This window comes from Tripterygium wilfordii, chromosome 5 (assembly GCF_013401445.1).
Source record: "Tripterygium wilfordii isolate XIE 37 chromosome 5, ASM1340144v1, whole genome shotgun sequence".
NCBI classification, from domain to species: Eukaryota; Viridiplantae; Streptophyta; class Magnoliopsida; order Celastrales; family Celastraceae; genus Tripterygium; species Tripterygium wilfordii.
The window spans coordinates 11,084,714-11,107,323 of NC_052236.1; the positions used below are offsets into that span (position 1 = coordinate 11,084,714).

The 22,610-nt window shown below is 38.6% G+C and overlaps 4 protein-coding genes across 5 annotated transcripts; 2 read left to right on the forward strand and 2 right to left on the reverse strand.

Moving 5' to 3' along the window:
- Positions 1-36: 36 nt before the first annotated feature.
- Positions 37-4,454, reverse strand: LOC119998624 (heme-binding-like protein At3g10130, chloroplastic). Its single transcript, XM_038845961.1, has 7 exons — positions 4,428-4,454; positions 3,760-3,771; positions 3,502-3,637; positions 2,865-2,974; positions 2,706-2,759; positions 1,397-1,427; positions 37-110 (listed from the first exon to the last, which is right to left on the reverse strand). The coding sequence occupies exons 1-7, from the start codon at positions 4,452-4,454 to the stop codon at positions 37-39; spliced, it is 444 nt and encodes a 147-aa protein (XP_038701889.1).
- On the reverse strand, positions 2,939-5,558 carry LOC119998847 (heme-binding-like protein At3g10130, chloroplastic). The gene is made up of 7 exons (XM_038846307.1): positions 5,273-5,558; positions 5,071-5,157; positions 4,892-4,962; positions 4,641-4,737; positions 4,428-4,532; positions 3,502-3,637; positions 2,939-2,974 (listed from the first exon to the last, which is right to left on the reverse strand). The coding sequence occupies exons 1-5, from the start codon at positions 5,460-5,462 to the stop codon at positions 4,471-4,473; spliced, it is 507 nt and encodes a 168-aa protein (XP_038702235.1). The 5' UTR covers positions 5,463-5,558; the 3' UTR covers positions 2,939-2,974; positions 3,502-3,637; positions 4,428-4,470.
- A 742-nt stretch (positions 5,559-6,300) lies between these two features.
- LOC119998844 (pentatricopeptide repeat-containing protein At2g36240) lies at positions 6,301-8,631 on the forward strand. The gene has a single exon (XM_038846298.1). It carries the CDS (start codon positions 6,385-6,387, stop codon positions 7,858-7,860), a length of 1,476 nt encoding a protein of 491 aa, XP_038702226.1. The 5' UTR covers positions 6,301-6,384; the 3' UTR covers positions 7,861-8,631.
- Positions 8,632-9,164: 533 nt separating this feature from the next.
- LOC119998843 (uncharacterized protein At5g03900, chloroplastic) lies at positions 9,165-22,357 on the forward strand. 2 transcript variants are annotated; one of them, XM_038846296.1, is made up of 14 exons: positions 9,165-9,717; positions 10,482-10,589; positions 10,695-10,795; positions 10,942-11,022; positions 11,715-11,790; positions 11,898-11,963; positions 17,933-18,022; positions 18,694-18,759; positions 19,046-19,188; positions 19,313-19,399; positions 19,485-19,548; positions 20,524-20,667; positions 21,091-21,254; positions 21,989-22,357. In XM_038846296.1, the coding sequence occupies exons 1-13, from the start codon at positions 9,316-9,318 to the stop codon at positions 21,232-21,234; spliced, it is 1,572 nt and encodes a 523-aa protein (XP_038702224.1). In that variant the 5' UTR covers positions 9,165-9,315; the 3' UTR covers positions 21,235-21,254; positions 21,989-22,357. The 2 variants fall into 2 exon arrangements, with proteins under 2 accessions (XP_038702224.1, XP_038702225.1); XM_038846297.1 differs by having other exon boundaries at positions 9,465-9,717; positions 10,469-10,589.
- Positions 22,358-22,610: the final 253 nt, after the last annotated feature.

Genomic DNA, 22,610 nt, shown 5'->3' on the forward strand with positions numbered 1-22,610 from the left:
CCTGCGTGTGGGCCCAGCTAGAGAGTCGGTATGGGTTTACTTCGGTGTCCGCGGTTCCCATTCGAGCGTTGTGATTGCGCTCACGCGCAGTTTAGCAGATTCACCCAAGCCTGTGGTTTTTACAGAGGTAAAAACCGTAGAAGCAAACAATTACAGTTATCCCATCTCTCTCTCTCTCTCTCTTTGTTTTTTTTTTTTGTTCCCTGCCTTGGTTTTGTTTCTGTTTTTCTTTGGGTCTCCGTCTTCTAGAATTTGAGAAGTTATAAAAACAAATACGTTTTTTGTAAATATGTATTGCGAGTGCATTTGGAAAGAGCCTCTGTATATATTATTATATGGTCCTAATAAAACAATGTGAAGGAAGGAATTCAAGGGGTGGTTCGTTTGTAAAATAAAATATGTGACTAGAGGTGATTGATAGATCAGTTCCACATATAAATATTTGCCAAGGTAAATCGCTAAATCAATTGTCCAAAATAGTCCATCACTTTGGAGAGGGTTAAGGGGACTTGGTGTGGGGTAAATAGATTGTAAGTTTGTGAGGATCACTACATGACTTTTTGTCCATTTTGGAGGGTTAAGGGGGCTTAGTGTGGGGTAAACAGACTCTACAATGACTTTTTCTCCGTTTTGGAGGGTTAAGTGAACTTAGTGTGAGGTAAACAGACTGCAAGTCTATGATGGTCATTGTAATGACGGCTCACAATGACTTTTTCTCCGTTTTGGTTTGTGAGGATACAATGACTTTTTGTCCGTTTTGGAGGGTTAAGGGGGCTTAGTGTGGGGTAAACAGACTCTACAATGACTTTTTCGCCGTTTTGGAGGGTTAAGTGGGCTTAGTGTGGGGTAAACAAACTGCAGGTCTATGATAGTCACTGTAATGACTTTTCCTGTAGGACCTTCGCTAGTTTTAGAGTGTGTTTGGATAGAGGGATTTGGGGGGAAGGGAAGAGAAAGGAAAGGGAAGAGAAGGAAAGAGAATGGAAGGAAAAATACATTTCACTTCTCATGTTTGGATAGTTAAAAAAAGAAAAGTAGTTTAATTTACTAGTTTATCCTTATTTTTATGTTTAAGGGTAAAATAGGTTTTAAACTTCTAAGTAAATTAATTAGTAATCTCTTCCCTCCAAATGACTCCATTTTGGGAGGAAATAATTTTGATAAAAATTTAATGAAATCTTCTCCCCTCAAATCCCTCCCCTCAATTTTTTATAAACTATCCAAACAAGAGAATTGGAAGGAAACTCTCTTTCCCTTCTCTTCCATTCCCTCCAAATCCCTTAATCCAAACACACTCTTAGAGATGGTTTGACTTTTACTGTAGAGTCCTCGCTCGTTTTGGAGATGTTTTGAAGATTTGAGTCTGGCGACCAATGTATAAGCCACTGCCACTTACCTGAACTTAAGATAGAAGATTTTTCAACTGTCTTAATTCAATTATTAAAAGTGCATTCAAAGTGGCTATGATTCCTTGTCTTCGTTATCATGTGGGATTGGGTTACAGCCTCGTTGGTGAGTTGTCTCTGTTAGGACTTAGGACATTGTTATTGACTCTCTTGATGGCTGTCCACCTATCAAAAGGCACTTGGAATAGGGATGTAATAAAATTTCCCTATTTTCGCACCTGCTCATGATCTTTATCTCAATGAGCGGAAATTAAGGATAAAATCAACATAGCCGTTATAAGCCATTATAGAGTCAACAATGGACGCCATCTTTAGTGGACTCGGCAACTGACTGAAAACAAAAGGGAAGGCTTTGCCCTTGTTTATCCGCCCACGCTAACTACAGTGAGTTAAAAGAAGATTCAAAGTGAATTGATAAGTGTGGATTAATAGAAAGAGATGATTGAGATTGACTTATAGTGCAATTAATGAGTTATAATAGACAAAACATATGAGATGGAATAATTCAAAAGCAACTCATTACTCATCCCATTTTTCTTTCACGGATCGTAAATAGACCCAGGTTCCAGAATTTAAGAACTAGGGTTTATTGTGGGTGACAATATGGACTGTAACACAAGGTTAATGTAAGCTAAAACAAAGAAAAGAAACAGAACAGGAGGGAAGAAGGTCACGGATCCTAAATAGACCAGGTTCCAGAATTTAAGACCTAGGGTTCATTGTGGGTGGCAATATGGACAGTAACCTAGGTTAATGTAAGCTAATCCAAATAAAAGAAACAGAACAGGAGGGAAGACGGTATAAAAATAAAATAAAATCAAATCACAGTAAACATGCAGTTGCCAAATTAAACCAATTACTATATATTCCATTCCAAAGGTATAGACTATATTCATGAAATGCCATTAACATACAATATTCATGCATCACCTATTGCAACTGAATAGAAACTATTCCATAAACACATAGATTGCTATAAGAACCTAGCGAAAAATGGCAAACAGACTTCTCAGCAATTAATCATCTTATTAGAAGATTCAAACGTGGTATTGATGTCATGTGACTTTTCAACCAAAACAAGACAGGTAAGCAACCTGCTATCTTGTATTATGACTGACAAATTCCATGTGATTGACTAAAAAAAAAGTCTCATAAACTTAACTACTACTGTACAAGTAATATAATCTACTTCATTTACGCAACATATATTTTACTAAATATATAAGGGCAAAATAAGTATACAGTATACCTCTAGATTAAAGAATCATTATTATGGAGCCATTCCTCTTTCTTTACTACTTCGAGGGCGATCTCATTACGTCGTGTAAATGGTAGCGTGAATGGCGGATTGTACTGCAGTCATAAATATAGTAAGTCAACGATTTTGTTGTATGCAAGCCAAAAGCCTACTTAATAGAAAAATAAAATCTCTCACTGTAAATTCATTAAGGTTCTCACTTGCGCAACTTCCACTGAGGCACCCTCTTTTACTATAAAATTTGTATCGCTTTTCAAAGCATCTCGTAATTTTGATTCCCGTTGTTTAACTTCTTCGTCAGTAACAAAACCTGTATGAAAGTGAAGATCCAAGGATAAGAGGATTACATAGGCAAATGTGAGTCAGGAGATTGGGTGTATTTATGCACTACTAGTTCTGACTCTGCAATTTCTGAAATACATATTGCAGCTAAAACGACAGGATTGCAACATCAGTGTTAACCTTATGACAATATAGTGACACTGCAGAAACACATGATGTCAATGCGGCTTTATAAGTGATATTTCAGACATTTTGTATGATTGCTTGATGGTAAAAAACCAGTTTGCAATACAGAAATTTCTAAAAAAAGATGGTATACTTGTGCAGAGATGACTATATTTAAAGCCATCCTCCAGGCCCTCCACATATGCATTGGTACATTCACTCACCATAAAACACCATCTTGTTCATTATTTTAATGGTTAATCTTCAGAATTACTACCACCTTTAGCATATCCAGACTTGAGAATGAAATCAAATTATGAAGAGAAAAAGTGGGGAGTTATGTGAATGGATCTATCCAAGCCCATGAGGACAAAGTTTGACAGGCCAAACCTGAAAAGGCAACGACAGCAACAGTTTTTCTTTGCACCTCTTTGATCCTCACAGATTGATCTTTAGGCAATGGCAAGCTTGCACCATATTTTGATGGCATGACAAAAGACATCTCCCACTTATCCTGACCTGTCAGCTAAGTACAAATGAACATTGAACAGTATTAAATAACAATAACTAGCAAAGCACAGACTACAATTCCAAGATTTCCAAAAGGAAACATCGAAGCTATGCTTTCAACTTTTATGTGTGTGGTACGATCTCAAGAGTCTGAAAACAACTGTCAGATAGACAAATAATGAACAATGCAAGGCCACAGAGTACTCAACTTGCATGCAAATGTAATGGATGCCATAGGCCAGTACCACACTATAAGTTTGATGAGACAAGAAATTAGACCGATGTTGAAATAGCACAAGGGATGTAATCAGATGGCATAACTAACTTTTATTGGATATCTTGTCAAAGGAAGATGAAGAGAAACTCTTTCCTTTTGGTTTTAGTGTGAACAACTGTATATGGAGGAATGTTACTACAATGTATTATATACAATTACCAATTAAAGCTATATGTTTCTGTTTGCTTGTTCTATATGGATCCTTCGTGCCTTTTCAATGAAACTTCTTACCATTCAAAAAAAGGAAGGATTTGCTAATGGAGCGGGATCCCCTCCTATAACTGGTAAATCCCAGTAGTCTTTGCGCTCGCAAGATACAATAAATGGGATCTACCCAGTGAATTGGTCAAGCATAATTCGACTTAGTAAAACATCATACGGAGCTTCCATCCATTCTTATAAAGAAATTGGTGGAGACATGAGTCATGACTACTCAAAATAAGTTTCATCTAGAGCACAATTTATCGACAATGCATGGCAAACATACAAACATAATTTAGAAATACAAGTTTGATCCGTCAGGACCTACCTTCTTTGTAATCACAGGGGTAGTCATCTCCATCTCCTCTCCATCAGATTGAATCTTTCGAGTAATTACTGGGGTAGTCATCTCCATTCTCTCCTTTCTTGTGTTCTAGAAACAGCACCAAATCCAGGGTAAGCAAACTAAGAATGCGAAGTTCATAACAGAATAAAACAACAGCATTAGTATGTCATTCCATGAAACTTAGAAATACCTTACCAAACAGGTATTCAGCTAAGACATTGAAGGATTGCGATGCACCATTGAAATCAAACCCAGTCTTCCCAGGCATGGTCGTTTCTGCTATGTAATATGGCTACATACATCATCACAACCCCGATTTTTAAAATATAAGATCAAGGAGAACACCAAATTGAGCGAGAAACAAAAATATGTTCCAAAACCACATTTCAATAACTACAATAAGAAAATCCAAAGACAAAATTGATAACACATCGAACAGAAATTACCTCAACTTCTCTAATCTCGTACTCGTCTCTCCTACTTAAAACTTTATACTCAACTGTCTCAAGATCCGGAACTGCATAAAATATGGACACATGAAGAACGTAATAAAAACCCTAGCTACAAGGAAGGCAAGACTGCAATACAAACCGGAACACGATTCAAAATCGAAACAAACAAATACCAGCCATTAAAGCTTCCTCCAAATTTCGGTTCTCAAACCTCTTTGGAAACACATATTTCGCGGTTTCACTAGCGACATCCACCAGAACTGAGTGAAAAAGCGCGAAAAGAAAAATAAAAATCAGCGAAGCCATGAATTGACTGAGAAAAAGAGTGAATAAGTTAGTAAAAGTGGTTAAACGTAGAGTTATTTGAACAATTACTTCTCTGAGAGAGGGAAGAAGCTTGGGATGCTAGAGCGAAGACGAGAGAGACTCGAACTTCGAAGGCGGACATAACTCTTCTTTGACGTATGGGAGCCTCGGTGGTTCTATCGGTGGCCATGAATCTGGCGGTGGTCGTCCTTGATTTTACGCAGGGTTTACACGGAGACGGAGATATCAGTGCGAGCATCTTTGTTTGGTTTCTTGAGTACTCTACTTTGAGTTGCCGTTGGAGGGATGGAATTATTTGTGGAATTGTTTGGTTTCCTGAAAAATGGATGTAAGTACGTTGTGTTTTTTTTTTTTTCTTCCTTCCTTCCTACTAATCTTCCTCTACAATGATATTTTTTTGACATGAGTTTAACCAATCAATCAATTATCATTTTGGTTTTTTCAGATATTGGTCCGATTGTAAGTATTTTTTTAAAAAATAACTAACCAATCAGCTGATTTGATGATTTATTCACTCCACTAAAGAATTCAATATGACGTACATGACCCAATAGAATGCCAAATCATATGTGATTAAAGATAGAAGTATTTTAGTTTATAATTTAAATTTCAAATCATTTCATATTATTCATGAATTGATACCAACTTCTTATGAAATGTCAAAAATTCATGAATTGATACCAACCTCTTATGCAATGTCAAAAATACTACGTAAGGCGACATTAGCACGTGTTGAACAAAGTAGAGGTCCATCTCGTAAAAATACGATAATGAAAACACTGTAACGCTAAGAGTCACTGCAATTGAGTTTACCATTTCAACGAACGTTTTTGCTGTTGATAATCATAATTACATGACATAGCAGCACCACTTAATTTCATTTGGCATATGAATTAAGTATTTTTTCTGAAAAAAACTATTATCCACAGGAGCTTGGCCCAACTCACCACCTAAGAAAGGCCAAGCCCAAAAATATAGGAAGGGTCGCAGCCCATCATCCCTTTTCTTTTCTTTTTTTTGCCCTCCGGCAACAACAATATGCCCATCTGATGGAAAACCGAAAACCTATAATCTGAACTCTGAAGTAGAATCAAGAATGCAGACAGAACGTATATGTGAAGTGTGATAAGTTTGCAATCGGGGACTTTTGATCGCCTGAAATGGCCCTGAAGAGAAAATTCCCAAAACCCATCAATGTCATTGATCCTCCGATCCCAATCCAGTCTTCTCTGCCCACTCCACCACCACCAACAACTCCTCTCGCCACTCTGCCCAGTCTCTCCCTCTCTCGAGCTCCTCACCATAACCAATTCCTTCATTTCTTCAATACCCATCTCTCCCTCTCCCAACCCCTTACCCCACAACGTCTCCTCCACTTCTTCAAATCTAAGCTCCATCACCACCCACAATTCTCCGCCTACGATTTCCACATCTTCAATTGGGCAGCCTCTCTCGACTGCTTCCGCCATGACCACTCCACGCTCGAATGGATGTCCCGTTCGCTGGCCTCCACCAGCCGCCTCGCCGAACTCCGCTCCCTTATTGCATTCATGGATTCCAATCGATGTCCTTGTAGTGACGGTATTTTCTCTTGCCCTCGAATGGAATCCATTTTCCAGTTTGTTATCCAGGCGTATTGTAGAGTAGGGAAGATGGATGATGCCTTGTTTGCTTTTGAGAATATGAGGAAATTGATTGATGGGAAGCCTAGTGTGGTGATTTACAATGTTATGATTCATGGGTATGTGAAATGTGGGTGCCATGATGAAGCATTGGGGTTTTATGATCGGATGCTGAAGGATAAGGTTAAGCCTGATGTGTTTACTTTTAATATTTTGATCAGCAGTTATTGTAGGAATTCGAAATTCGGGTTGGCTTTGGAATTGTTTAGGGAGATGAGGGAGAAGGGCTGCAGTCCTAATGTGGCTAGTTTCAACACTTTGATCAAGGGCTTCTTTAGAGAGAGGAAGTTCGAGGAGGGGATTGCAATGGCATATGAGATGATTGATTTAGGGTGTCAATTTTCCACTGTCACTTGTGAGATTTTAACTCATGGTCTTTGTAAGGAAGGACAGGTTTTGGAGGCATGTAGAATGTTGCTTGATTTTTCAAGGAAAGGAGTTTTCCCTCATGGGTTTGATTACTTTGTTTTGGTGGAAGAACTTTGCAGGAAGGGAAATGCTGGTCGAGCTTTGGAGGTGGTTGATGAGCTGTGGGGAAAAGGAAATGTTCCAAGCTTCATTGCTTGTACTACATTGATAGAAGGTTTGAGGAGGTCAGGGAGAGTAGAAGAAGCATTTAGATTGATGGAAAAGATGCTGAAAGAGGATGTTCTACCAGATTGTGTGACCTTTAATTGTCTATTGCAAGATCTTTGTGAGTTGGGTAGAACAGTAGAAGCAAATGGATTGAGGTTGTTGGCTTCTCGCAGGGGTTTGGAGTCTGATGGCACCACATATAGCGTATTGGTTTCTGGGTATACGAGAGAAGGCAAAAGGAAGGAAGGTGAAGTTTTGGTCGACGAGATGTTAGATAAGGGATTTATACCTGATATTGCTTCTTATAATAGGTTGATGGATGGGCTTGCGAATATGAAACAGTCTGTGCGGCGTAATGTTAATGTTGTTAAAAGGTGAACCTATAAACATCATAAGGTTTGACATTGTGTGGCAGCACCAAGGCTCAAAAGTGATGAAAAGAATTGAAAGCTTTTCTACTTTTGAGCTACTATGGTTATTTCCATAGTGCTTTTCGAGGAAAAAATACGATATTGATTGAACTCTAGCAGGCCATATTGACAAGGTCCTACAAACTGATCCACGAGGTCCTAGTCCTCCCGGAGACCTAATCCTGAAAACCTGTGATTGTGAATGTGGTCCAATGAAAATAAATGACTTCACACTTTCACAGAGTTTGGAGGTGCCCTATTTCTGTCTCTGATGGAAACAAAGCATGGTCTGGTTTGATTATGGAGCTTCTATGGTGGATAATAATATGGACGAGTCTTTGTGCTGTTGCGGCTTCATTGGAGAGAATGACAAGGCAGGGACTGCGCCATCCAAAGACAAATGAGGGATAACCAGTCATTAAGTTCCAGCTTTAAGAGATTTACATGGTTCGGCGAAAGCCTAAGTCCACGGTCAGCAGAGATCGATCGAGTATTCACTATATTGGAGAAGATTACAAGTGAGAAACTCACTGATTACTCTCATTTCCACAGTGCCTTTTTGCAATCATTAGTGTTTTTTTTTTTTTTTTTTTCCATCAGTTGTTTCTGTATGCATTGGTCTTCAAATAACCGCTGAAATATTGAAGATGGGCTTATGTCGAAAAATTGGATTGTTCATGTAATATTTAGGGCACTATTATCAGTTGGAAGAAGTTTAATGTTCACTAGTGTACATGTAGACAAGTCTGCAGCCATATTTAAGACTATTTTCATCATTGTTTTAAACATTCTTGATTATATTTACTGGATGAAGGGTGATGGACACTCTTAAGAACAAAGTTAGAATCCTTCAGAACAATGTAAACTTTGAGCTGGACATGAGTATAATTATGTTCTAATTTCTAACCACATGGTGATAGCGTAATTGATTATCTTTTTGAAATTAGGGTATAAAGAATCTTGCTCGCGATCGAGAGTTTTCAAGTGGTTTACAATGGGTCTCGATCCAATTAACCTGTCAGATGGATTTACGCATGCCTAACCCGACTCAAGTTTGAACTTATTAAGCTGTGCAAAGGATACTCCTGTGAGTTGTTCTCGGTAAAAAAGAGAAAAAAGTTTATTCTCTGTAAATCTCATTAAAGGACTGGGCTTGAGCCGATTTTCATATAGAATTTAGTCTTAAAGGACTCGCCCGTGAGTCCGGCCCGGTACAATGAGACTAGAAGGACAAGCTCGTCAATCCGCTTTCTTATCTCTCCCACGGCCAGGCTTTTTGCCATTTTCAGTCCCTTGATTTGTAAATTTTCAAGACAATAAGTGCAAAGGAGAATAAAAACCAGAGAAAAAAAATCTGAACCACCATTTTCGTGTTTAGAAAGAAATTCCTCTTGTATGGCAAAAGCTTGAAAATTGACACCAGATGGCCTCAATTTCTACATGCTTCACTGTATCACCCAAGTACCAGCTTCACTCTAACTCGGTGTTCACTCTCAGGCCCTCAATATCCCCCAAACCTTCATTTTCTTTTCCTGGAATCCAAACAGTACCTTTCCCGCTCAGAAATCCCGGGAAACCGAGGGAATTTAGGGCAGTGGTGCCAGCTGTAAGGGCGAGCGTTGATGTGAGTAGCGCAATTAGGCCTGGAGGTGTTGTGGAGAGCGACAAGCTGCCGTCGGATGTGAGGAAGCGGGCTATGGAGGCTGTAGATGCGTGCGGAGGGAGAGTCACGATTGGAGATGTGGCAAGTAGGGCGGGGCTCAAGCTGGATGAAGCTCAGAAGGCACTACAGGCTCTCGCTGCTGATACTGATGGCTTCTTGGAGGTATTCATTTGGAATTTTCTTTATTTCTTTATGAATTGCATGACAGTTTGAGATTTTTGTTTGTGATGGAGAGGGGTTGCGAGTAAACATTTGATTTCAGTAGGAAATTTCATAATGGACAAACTGGTGAATGAGAATTAGCCTCAATAGCTCTGATCGGAAAGACTGGAGGTATTTGTAGTTGAAATTAATCATCAATCTCATGCACGCTGAATCATTAATGTCAGTGGCTGAACATTCGACATCAGCATCCAAATTATTATGTTTGGCAGAATGCAAACGTATCAACTCAACGATGACCTTCTTTTTGTGATCTAATGTTGATGCATATGATCACAAAGATATACTTGAATGAAATACATAATAGATGCTGCAGTTTGTTTATTTGTTCACCAAGTAAGCATTGTAAGCTAACCATATTCCTGATTAAAGTAGATGTACAAGTCCAAACCCTGGCACCAGAGATTTGGTAGCTTATGCATGGTGTTTTTTGCATTGATCACTTCCAGAGTGGGAGGGTTTGGTAGCTCATGCTACTAGTTGTTGGCAAAACCTTGACATACCTATAACTCTCTTCTTTTCATATAATAGCCATTTGATTAATGTTCCATAATTCAGGTACTAATTAATTTCATCTTCTTGGTTTTCATTTTTTCGGACCTTGAGATGTTAGTTACCCCGTTAGTTAAATGCCACTTCTGTTTCTTTGCACTTTGAAGTTCTTGATTTTATGAGTTCAATTGCTTTCAAGATGGTTTCAACAGGTTTCAGATGAAGGAGATGTTCTCTATGTTTTTCCAAAGGATTATCGATCAAAGCTTGCCGCCAAGTCATTCCGGATTAAAATTGAACCTTTTATTGACAAGACAAAGGTAATGACCTCTCATAGTGATTCATATTAAATTTTCATTAAACAAGGAAGTATTATAGTTTTATGCAACTCCCTCACGACATGCTTTGTTTTATGTCCTTGACAGGCTGCGGCTGAGTATCTAGTAAGAGTCTCATTTGGGACAGCACTAATTGCTTCGATTGTTGTTGTTTATACGACAATTATCGCTCTCCTTTCAAGTAGGAGGTATCTTGTTACCCTTGACGGTTTCTGTAAATCGCAAATAACTATTTTTATATCAAATTTCTATTTGAAGGATGGCTTTTATTATCAACTATGATAATTCAAGTACTCTATCTTAACAAGGTACTGAAATCGGAATTTTGCTACAGTGATGAAGACAATCGTGGAAGGCGAGGCAGATCATATGGTTCAGGATTCACCTTCTTCTTCAGTCCTACTGATCTGTTTTGGTAAATCTCACAATACTATGAGAATCTAACCAGTATTTCGCAAGTGTCATCAAAGCCTTCTTCCCAAACAATTTGGAGTTTTTTTCATGAATCTATTGGAGAAAATAGTTGAAATCCACTACATGGATATCAGGTTGTCATATGTTGATCATGCTGATCTTAAGCGCATAAAATGTTCGAGATTAGTGTTGCATTTGTATTGTCCTTCACATATTCGAATACTCAGATTGCCTATACAAGAAAGTATTTCTTTTTCCCCAAAAGAAAGAAAAAATCAATTTCCTGATTAAAACATTAATTTAAATACTTTTCTGGGGGTCAGATTCATGTAAATATAAAATCAATCGAGTGAATCAGAGGGTCATCCTTGTTCATACTTTGATATGGCTGTTTCTCTATGGTTGATTAGTTGTCGAGAGGACAACCCTTATATGCTAATTTTAGAATCCTGTTGATGCATATTCTAGAATTGATTAAGTTTATGCCTGCTGAATTACGAACTTCTCAAGCACATTTCCAAAGTTCTTGACAATTAAATAAGCAGAGTATATGCTCACTATAAATTTGGACGAAGTGTAAGGATTTATTTGTTTTTGGGCCAAAATGCCTGATAATCATCAACTCCTGTAGTTTCATACATTCCAAAAAATTGATCTCTCAAAGGTTTTTTAAAAATATTTGTATTATGTCAGGTATTGGGATCCATATTACTATAGGAGGCGACGTGTACAGACTGATGACAATGACAAGATGAATTTTGTTGAATCTGTGAGAGAGTTTTCATATAATCAAATAACTTCTGCTGTTTTTATTGGTTTTGTTTTTTTTTTTTTCCTAAAGATAATAAACTAATTTCATGGATTGCCATGTATTAGGTTTTCTCATTTGTATTTGGGGATGGTGATCCAAATCAAGGAATTGAAGAAGAAAGGTGGAAGTTGGTAATGTTTCAGAACTGAGTTCATTGGTCCGTTGCCTTCAATACATCATATCAGCTTATTTGCCATATATTTTACCTGTCTTATTGTTCGCTTTTCACTCTTTAATAGTCATGCTTATATCATATGGGATCTGAGAAGTCTACCCTCTCCATATACCCCACTCTTCCAATTGTTCTGGATTCCTCCTTGCCATTTACTATTTTTGGGTTGCTTCTCCATATTTGGTTAACACTTTTCCGTGCAAAGAAGCCTAGTAATGATTTACATAGTGAACTTTATTTAAAATGCTAATTGTATGCCTTTGTAAATATAATTGTTCCATTTGCGCTTTTTAATTAGATGGTAGGTGTTCAAATAAGGCAGTAGAAAGAGACAGTGTTTCAAAGGAGGCAGTGGCGATATTCTTTTTCATTTTCTCATTCCTCTAGTCTCTCATTATACAACCCTAAATATTGTCTAATGTATTCTGAATATATGTACAAAGACTCAATTGCCCTCATATATTCTAACACTCCCCCTCAAGTTGGAGCATAGATGTCAATCATGCCCAACTTGTTACAAATATTAGTTATCTTACTCCCTGGTAACGCTTTAGTAAATACATCGGCTATTTGATCTCCAGTCTTGACATGTTTAAGACAAACCATTCCTTGTTGAAGTTTTTCACGAATGAAATGACAATCAACCTCGATATGTTTTGTACGTTCATGAAAAACTGAATTAGAAGCAATATGAATTGCTGCTTGATTATCACACCATAATTGCATAGGAGTTGAGTCTTTCATACCAATCTCCTCAAGTAAGTGACGAACCCACATAAGTTCACAAATAGATTGAGCCATGGCTCTATACTCAGACTCTGCACTCGATTTTGCAACCACGCTTTGCTTCTTGCTTTTCCAGGATATCAAATTTCCACCAACAAAGACACAATAACCTGTAGTAGACCGTCTATCTATAGGACATCCTGCCCAATCGGCATCAGAAAATCCTTCCACTCCAATGTTATGGTGATCTTTATCAACTTTATCAACAACGCCACGACCTGTTCCTTCCACTCTAACATGACCATGATCTTTATACACAACACCACGACCTGGAGCACCCTTAAGGTACTTCAAAATGTGAATAACTGCATCCCAGTGAGATGTCCGAGGAGATGACATAAACTGACTAACCACACTTACTGGGAAAGCAATGTCTGGCCGCGTCACGATAAGATAATTAAGTTTCCCAACCAATCTTCTATATTGTTCTGGATCACCAAGTAAGACACCATCTTCAGCAGCCAGTTTCACATTAGGTACCATAGGCGCCTCGCACGGTTTAACATCAGTCAAACCTGTCTCATTGAGTATATCAAGTATATATTTCCTCTGAGATAGAAAAATACCTTGCTTACTACGTGACACTTCAATACCCAAGAAATATCTGAGAGGTCCAAGATCCTTTGTTTGAAATTTGGTGTGAAGAAAGGACTTGAGAGTCGTAATTCCCATACTATCACTCCCAGTAATCACTATATCATCAACATAGACCACCAAAAATATACAACCTGACTTAGATTGTCCGTAGAAAACAGAATGATCTAGAGCACTCCGACACAATCCAAACTCAATAACCACGTCACTAAATCTACCAAACCAAGCACGAGGAGACTGTTTCAACCCATATAATGATTTCCGAAGAAAACATACCTTCCCAGACTCCCCCTGAGCAACAAAACCAGGTGGTTGCTCCATATAAACCTCTTCGACCAGATCACCATGCAAGAAAGCATTCTTAACATCTAACTGATGTAAAGGCCAGTGATAGGTAGCAGCAAGGGAAATAAATAATCGAATAGAAGTAATCTTGGCGACAGGAGAAAAGGTCTCTAAATAATCAACACCATAAGTCTGAGCATAGCCCTTCGCAACTAACCGAGCTTTCAAACGAGCCACAGAACCGTCGGGGTTCACTTTAACAGTGAAGACCCATTTACAACCAATAGCCCGTGTGCCGATTGGTAGGGAAACAAGGTTCCAAGTATCATTCGCCTTTAGAGCCAACATCTCATCTTCCATTGCCTGCCGCCATCCAGAGTGAGAAAGAGCCTCTGAAATAGACTGAGGAACAGTAACAGACTCGAGAGAAGAAATAGTAGACTGGGAGACAAGAGAAAGACCTTTATAAGAAACAAATGAGGAGATAGGGTAGGTACAAGAACGTTTACCTTTACGAAGAGCAATAGGTAAATCAAGGCTAGCATCAGGAACGAGAGGACTCGGATCCGGAGATGAAGAGGCAGGTAGCGACGGAGTGTCGTGGTCTGTAGTAGGTGCCAGAAATGATTCCACTGGAGGTGCCATAGGATGATGCCAATTATGGCGAGAATATGTTTGAGTGATAGGAGGACGAGAAGACTCAGAAGAAGGAGCAAGTCCAGATATATGGTAGACAAGAAACTCATCCGCGGGGTCAAGAAAAGATGTAGAAGAACCACTAACAAAAGGAGTAGATTCAAAGAAGGTAACATCAGCTGAGATTAGATATCTACCTAGATCAGGGGAGAAACAACGATACCCTTTTTGGTGACGAGAATATCCCAAGAAAACACATTTCAGAGACCGTGGGTCAAGTTTAGTAACTTTAGGTCGAACATCCTGCACAAAACAGACACAACCAAATATACGCGGTGGAAGACAGAAGAGAGACTGAGAAGGAAACAGAACCGAGTAAGGAATACGACCATCAAGAATCGATGAGGGCATACGATTGATTAAATAACAGGCAGTATGAACAGCATCAGCCCAAAATACCTTAGACACTTTCATATGAAATAATAAAGCCCGGGCAACTTCCATCAAATGACGATTCTTCCGTTCAGCCACCCCATTTTGTTGTGGGGTGACAATACAAGATGACTGATGAACAATACCATGTTGAATAAGATAAGAAGAAAAAGAGTTAGAGAAATACTCTTTGGCATTGTCACTACGTAGAATCCGAATAGAGGCATGATTTTGAGTTTTAACTTCAGCATGAAATGCACAAAATATAGAATATAACTCAGAACGATGTTTCATTAAATATAACCAAGTCACCCGAGTAAAGTCATCAACAAAAGTAACAAAATAACGAAATCCAGACTGAGACACAATAGGACAGGGACCCCAAATATCCGAATGAATCAACTCAAAGGGGGACGTAGCCCATTTATGAATTCGAGGAACGTAAGACGCTCGATGGTGTTTGGCAAATTGACATGCATCACACTCTAACTGAGACACTGAACTGAGAGACGGACAAAGACGCTTTAAAACATTCAAGGAAGGATGACCAAACCGACAATGCATCTGATAAAAGGAGGTAGCACTGGTGGAAGCAACTGGCCGTGGCACCGGGGAAAAATCAGCAGCAAGAACATACAGACCATTGGACAAACGACCTCTACCAATAACCTTCTTCGTCACCAGATCCTGAAACAAACAATGATCAGGAAAAAATTGAACAGAACAATGCAAGGCAGTAGTGATTCGACTGACAGATAATAAGTTAAATGGAAAATGAGGTAGGCATAACACAGAAGAGAGAGGTAAAGTGGAAATGGGTGTGGCCGTACCACTACCGAGCACTGGAACACTAGAACCATCAGCTAGAGAGACATTTGGTAGAGTAGGGGATGAATGGAATGAAGAAAGAATACCTGTATTACTAGTCATATGATCGGTGGCTCCTGAGTCAATAACCCAATCACCAAGAGACGAAGAAAGACATGCAGTTGGATTACCTGAGTGAACAAGAGTAGCAGCAGACTGGGTAGCTTGAAATTGAGTAAACCGGGCATATTCATCAGCCGATATCAGAATGTGACCATCAGATTTGGGTGCTGTGGGAGAGGACACAACCCCAGCAGGAGTGGGCAAAAGACCCTCCTGAGTGACAGCATTTGCAAACCGTGCAAATGGTTTACCATTCAATTTCCAGCAATACTTTTTCAAATGACCCTGCTCGCCACAGTGATAACATATTCTTGGACCTCCACGCCCTCCGTTATCACGACCACCACCACGACCTCCGCGACCACCACCACGACCTCCTCGATTACCACCAGGCGGTGATGTCCACCCCAATAACGCAGAGGTATCACCAGAAATAACAGATACTCCAGGGTTATCTTGACTAGAATCCTTACACACTTTGCGCAATCGAGAAAATGCTTCAGCTAGGGATGGTAACTCTGAATCAGTAAGTAACTGAGTACGAGCAATCTCATACTGTGACTCCAACCCGGCCAGAAAACACTGAACAGCTACCTCCTCCTGTTGTACCTGCATTTTCTTTACATCAGCTGTAATAGGATACAAAGTCTTCATCTCTTCAAATTTTGTTTTGAAGTCAGTGTAATATTCAAGTAAAGGTCGTCCCTTCTGGTCTGCACGGTATACTCCAGAGAGGAGTTCATGGACATGAAATAAATTTTGCTTACTAGAATACAACGACTCCAAATACTGCCACATCTCCTTGACACTATCACAATGCCCAATCATATCATCTACTGAATTTTCCATAGTATTTTGAATCAAAGTAAAAAGTTTGTCATCGTCCTTCTGCCATTGTGCCTTGGCATGTGTTTCAATCGGTGCATCCTCGGTCAAGTGTTTCTCCATTTCAATACCGGAGAGATATCTCCTAATGACTCGTTTCCAGTGACCATAGTTGGTGCCATTTAATTTTCTGTCTGTTATGCGATACGAAGTTGGGATGATTTCTGTAACAGCCTTCTTTGCACTAGATTCAGCCATGATTCACATAAAAATTAAGTAAACGAGTAAACAGAGCACAAGAAGTTCCACTACCAGAACTGAACAACACTCTTCAGCTAGCAAACAATTTCATCTCCATAGGGAACAAGGAAACAGAGTTGCTAACCAGAAACCAGAGAATCAAATACCTCCAGAAGAAAAAATACAAGGCCGACAGGAAGAAAAATCAATTACCCAAACTTGTTGACCACACTGGAACAAAATGGCAGTCGCACATCCACAGCTTGTGAAGGACACAGTCGCGAGAACACAACACTAGAAGAGGAAACTTGCGACAGAGAAGGATAGAAGCTTGACAGAAACTTGTGATGCCAGTAACACAGATTTGAAACTCTGCAGAAACTCGCGATAGGAGCCCAGAAACTTGACAGAAACTCGCGATGAGAGCTTGCGATGCCAGGAACCCAGATTCGAAGACACGCGCGGTAGAAACTCCAATCAGAAGAGAAATCGAACAAAGAAGAGAATCACTTCACCAGAAAGAGAAGAAATCAGAACTGGCAGCAATCACAAACCCAGAAATTGACAGAGACCAGCAGATTTGTCGGCAGAGACCAGCAAATTTTCAAGATCAGCAGACTTGTCGGCACTTTCAGAAGAAATCAACAGCAGAGAAATCGACAGAGACCAGCAGACCAGCAGATTTGTCGATCGCCGTTTTCGTCCAAAGCTCCGATACCATGTTCAAATAAGGCAGTAGAAAGAGACAGTGTTTCAAAGGAGGCAGTGGCGATATTCTTTTTCATTTTCTCATTCCTCTAGTCTCTCATTATACAACCCTAAATATTGTCTAATGTATTCTGAATATATGTACAAAGACTCAATTGCCCTCATATATTCTAACAGTAGGTTTCAGTTCATTTTAGGTACTGACCCGTATGGCCGAAGATTTACTGGAAAGAATTAGATCAGTGCCAAAGTTCTGATCATGGTAAAGATGATAGTATCGATGTGTATTTTTATCTTAATTTTGTTCTTTTATGAAGGAGTGTTTTTGGAGGGACAATAATCATTTCAGAGTTCTGATTGATGGCTGTGGTCTTTGTTTATTAATTGGTGTTTAGTTATTACCTTAATCATTGTTCTTGTGATTGTTTTTTCAACTAATACATGGTGGATTTTTTGAGAATCTGATTCCATCACTTTCCTTGGAGTGTGCAGATTGGACAATATATAGCTTCTAATGGCGGTGTTGTCACAGCAGAAGAACTTGCCCCTTATCTTGATATACAACCTTCAAAGGAAGCTTTGGTATGCCTCTTGATGCAATTTTGCTTGTCACAACAGAGTTTATCTTTTGAACTCATAATTTTCCTATGTTTGACTTTTGTCAGTTGAAGTATGAGTATGAGTTTATCTAATTATAGTTCTGTAAGAAGCCACAACTACATTTGCATTTATTTGATTACCAAAATCCCTCAGTGTAGGCCTTTTCAACTTTAATTGACCCCACCAATATAAAACTCTAAATACACAAGGGAAGACACAAAGGTTAAAGTTGACCTTTTTTTTTTATCTGCTCTTGGTGTAATGCTATGTCTATACAATATTTGGTTTATGCATTCTTGCATTTTGCTGCTCAGTGTATTTATACAGCTTGTTTTTTACCACTTATTTAGCATTTAAGGGTTTGAAGTCACACTCATAGTTTTTTATCAAGTTGCTTAGTTGCCTTGCACTTTTCAGTTGCTGCTATTGTAAAACTTTCTTTGTAGTGCTTTTGAGGTGGGTATGCTCTTTTTTTCTTTTTTCCAGATAATATTATTTAACACACACGCAAAAGCACACTCGGTACACACACACACACACAAGCAACACGCAATACAAACACACATATTTAAGAATTGAACATGGGTTCCAGATTCACCTCCCATTTTAATATATACCCACCTGTGTTCATGTTTTCATCTTGTTTCTTCCAGAGTGACGAATCATATGTGTTACCAGTTCTTCTACGGTTTGATGGCCAACCAGAAATTGATGAAGAGGTATATACAGATTCTGCGATTAGAGGATATTTCTTTTTCTTTGCTAGATACTGCCAGAATTGTATCTAACAAATGTCAATTATTGTTACTTTTTGATGGTTCATCTTTTGTGAATACGTGAAACTAAAGCAGCATCACAACATTATAATGTTCATTTCCTTCATATTATTCCCATTCCCATCTGTGTTCTGTGAATATGCCACATAGAACCATGGATTTTTCATTCATAAAGGTGCTTGAGATAGGAGATTCCATTGAAATTTCTATTCCAAACTCTCCTTTGTAGGGAAATATTCTCTATCGATTTCCATCACTTCAGCGTACAGCTTCCTCTCAAAGAAGTGCGAGGAAGGAATATGTTGGAAGAAGATGGGCTGACTGGGTTGGAGGAGTTGAGAAGCTCTTCAAGGAGAAAAAATGGCAATTCAGGTTCTCTCCCTCTCTCCCTCCTCTCCTCCGGTCCTCCCCTCTCCCCCTTTTCTTTTGCAACATCATTTGGTAACAGTTTTTCTTTGATGAAGTAACATGATGTGGATAAATTTTCATTTGGCAGTAAAGCTAGTGCATCAGAGAGAGCAATGGTCATTGGACTGGGGGGGTTTAATCTATTTGGGGTTATTATTCTTGGAGCCATGTTAAGGTACAGTTACCTTGATTTTTGTCTTTACTGTTTTCTTTAGACTCTGCATTTCTCTAAATGTCATTATTTCAATATCATGTTGAAGGGATGTTTCCGTTGCTCCGAGTGGATTCATTAGTTTTGTTGCTAACATATTTCCTCTACTTCAGGTATATTTCAGAAGTTTTTTTTTTTTTAATTAAATTACATATTGAATTATATTGCCTTTGACTGAAACCTTATTTTCTTACACCACTGTAGCCATTTACCTCCTTATGATAAATTGGTTTCAATATGGTACTACTAAAAATGCTCTGGAACTTAATTCAAAAAAAAGAAAAGAAGGGGAAAACTCCTGGATCTATTTTTTGTGACAAAAAAATGCATGTCTGATCAATTTTCTTTGAAGAAATTATGCTTCTTCAATTGTGCATTTATGGTCTCTTACAATTACATCTGCACGAGAAGTTTGTCTTGTTACTACTACTACTACATGTGGTTCTGCATGATTTTTAATAGTAAACAATGTAAGGATGTATGTGCTTTGGCATTAGAAATTCATCTTATGGATGCATTCTTTGGGTAGTATTTATTTCCACAACACATTACAGCTATTTTTAGGAGATTAACATTGTCATCTCTTGCTCTCTCTTTTTTCCTTCTTTGTGTGTGTCCTAGAAATATCGGGTATAAAATTATCAGGTCTCCTTTTTCAGTGTACTATTTACATTCTACTCTGCATTTGAGCATGCTTCAACTCAGCCAAGAAAAAACATTTAAGATAATTATTTACTCAACTCTATAAGAAGTAGGACCTTCTAAACAAGATAAATAAGATAATGAAAATGAAATGATAAGTTATGGTATTGGAAGTTATAGAACCAGTTCAGATGGATTTTAATAAAAAATTGTGGAACCAAGTTAATTTGTAAACTACATAAATATTGACTAGACTAGAGGGCAAACCTTTGGCCTAGTGCTTCCCCGCAACCTTGGGGCGTCACAGTTTCAAAGGGTGGAAACAGTCTCTCTGCGGTGCAGTGATGCATGGGTAAGGCTGTGTAAATGTTCACTCCGATCCCAGCTCATATATTGAATAGATATATTCTATGCCTTGTTTATTTAGTCTATTAACAATCCTGCAGATCTATGCTGCTTCCTTCTTCGCAATTCCTTTGGTCCGCTGGTTCCTCATCAGCAAGAGGAATGCTGACATAGAAAAGAGGAATCAAGTGAGGGAGCAGTATGCTCGAGCACTTGACTTGCCGGAACTTTCTTTAAGGCGGAAGGTATTTATACTGGTTTACATTCTGCATTATTTGGTCTCTTTGTACTGTTGATTGTTGTAGGTGCTCTCTCCCTATGTGTGTGATGTGCGTGCACTCATGCTCGTGTGTTGGTTTTTGGTGGTTGTTCCTCAGTTTTATTCTGTAGTGTTGTTGGGGAATTCTTTTGTGGCAGACAATTGTTTTATAGCCATTGAGCATTGAATAATTGACGATAGTGTTTCAGTTCCACTTTGGAATAAGAAAAATAATTAAACGACAAGTGTTATCTTTTGAAATGAATATTATCTATTGGGATGATGATGAAAAAATATTCTTGTTGCAATCTCTATTCTCTAGTTGGTTCAATTTTTTTTTCCTTTTTTGTCTGGTGGATTGGTTCCCATTTGCAATGACTGCATTTGATTCTATCATATTGTTTTTCAGCTTCTGAGTGCTCGTGATATGGCCCAAAGAACAGTTATCGGACAGGATCGCATTGTATATAGCAGCAACAAGGACCTTTTTGAGCAAGACCTCGAGGCCCGAGATTGGGATAAGAGATTTCGAGAGATTGAGAATTCTGATTGAGAAGTGTTTGTAGTCTTTTGGTAAATCTTATCCTTATTGACTATACAGGGATACATGCATACGCATTCCATCCGCATGAATATTAGCTTTGTCAGTCTTCTTTCCTCTTGGAAGCAAGGAAGGATGCATCCTCTCGATACTTTGTAGGAGTAGTTGATTGAAAAGTATCTGTCATTTAAAACCGTTCTTTGGATTTACAAATTGGAATATGTGCATTGATTGGTTGAAATAGGTTTATGACTATATAAGTAGCATCTGCGTGAACATTAGCAATGCAAGTCTTCTATGTCCAGAAATGTGTGTTTTCACTGTATAGAAAAGTTCAGTTGTTTATCAGCTAGATGCTATCTGTATTTTAATATCTTGAGTCAACGGAACATCAATCTTAAAATCTGTAGAACAGTGTAGTATTTTGATTATGATAGTTATTTCCAAATTATGTTAAGCCTTGTGTTCCATCTTCCATATTATTATACTATCTGTAAGTCATGATTGATATACGTGGACTACCAACCGTTGCCAGAGAGCTAGTACCATTTTTTGCTCGCCAAGACCCATGATTGGTTATCTATCACCATGATCTTATTATTGTCGAAAATGAATGTGATTTGTCGTATTTGCCTTACACTGATAGAGCATAATGTCAGAAGTCCTGAATAGAACTTTAGAGGGATTTATGTCATGGCGTACTGCCTGAAGACTGAAGCTAATGCTCCTTCTCTCACATTATGTATACTGTTGTCTTTGTTTTCAGGCAATCTTCTCTCGGAACGTCATGGTGTGGGACTGAAAGCTAAGCTTGGTTGGAAAGCTGATACCGAGCTATTGGTGACCGGTACGATTCACAGTAATCCGGGTGAATCTGCAATTCTAATCTTGATTGGCAGGGATACTTGGCTAGTGCAATATAGATAGTGAAGACCATCGTGCAACGCAGTGTTTTTGGCAGTCTATATTGTTCAGTAAAATCGTTTTTGCATGAGAAAAGTCAAGGATTGAGATTGATATTTATGCTCCGGATATTTCCAATGTAGACAGTAAAAATACTTTTGACCGCACTACCATGTAATTTATGACATATATTGTGATAAACGCCCATAAAAGAGGAGTATTCCATCTTCCATGCCTACCATTCTCTGAGGCCCAATTGTATGAAATTGATATACACTAACCTTCTGACCTTGTACGGTTTGTATTTGATATGCATATTGTAGACGTGGGATTCTACAATTAAAAGTGTTGTTATCGGAGGGCACCAATGATCTGTAAAGATCACTCGAATGAAAATTTAACGCCGGTGTGGTGTTGGCTGAGAAAGCTTAAGACGGTAAAATCGGTGGCTTGGCTGATGGCTTCTACCCAGAGAGTACCCAGAG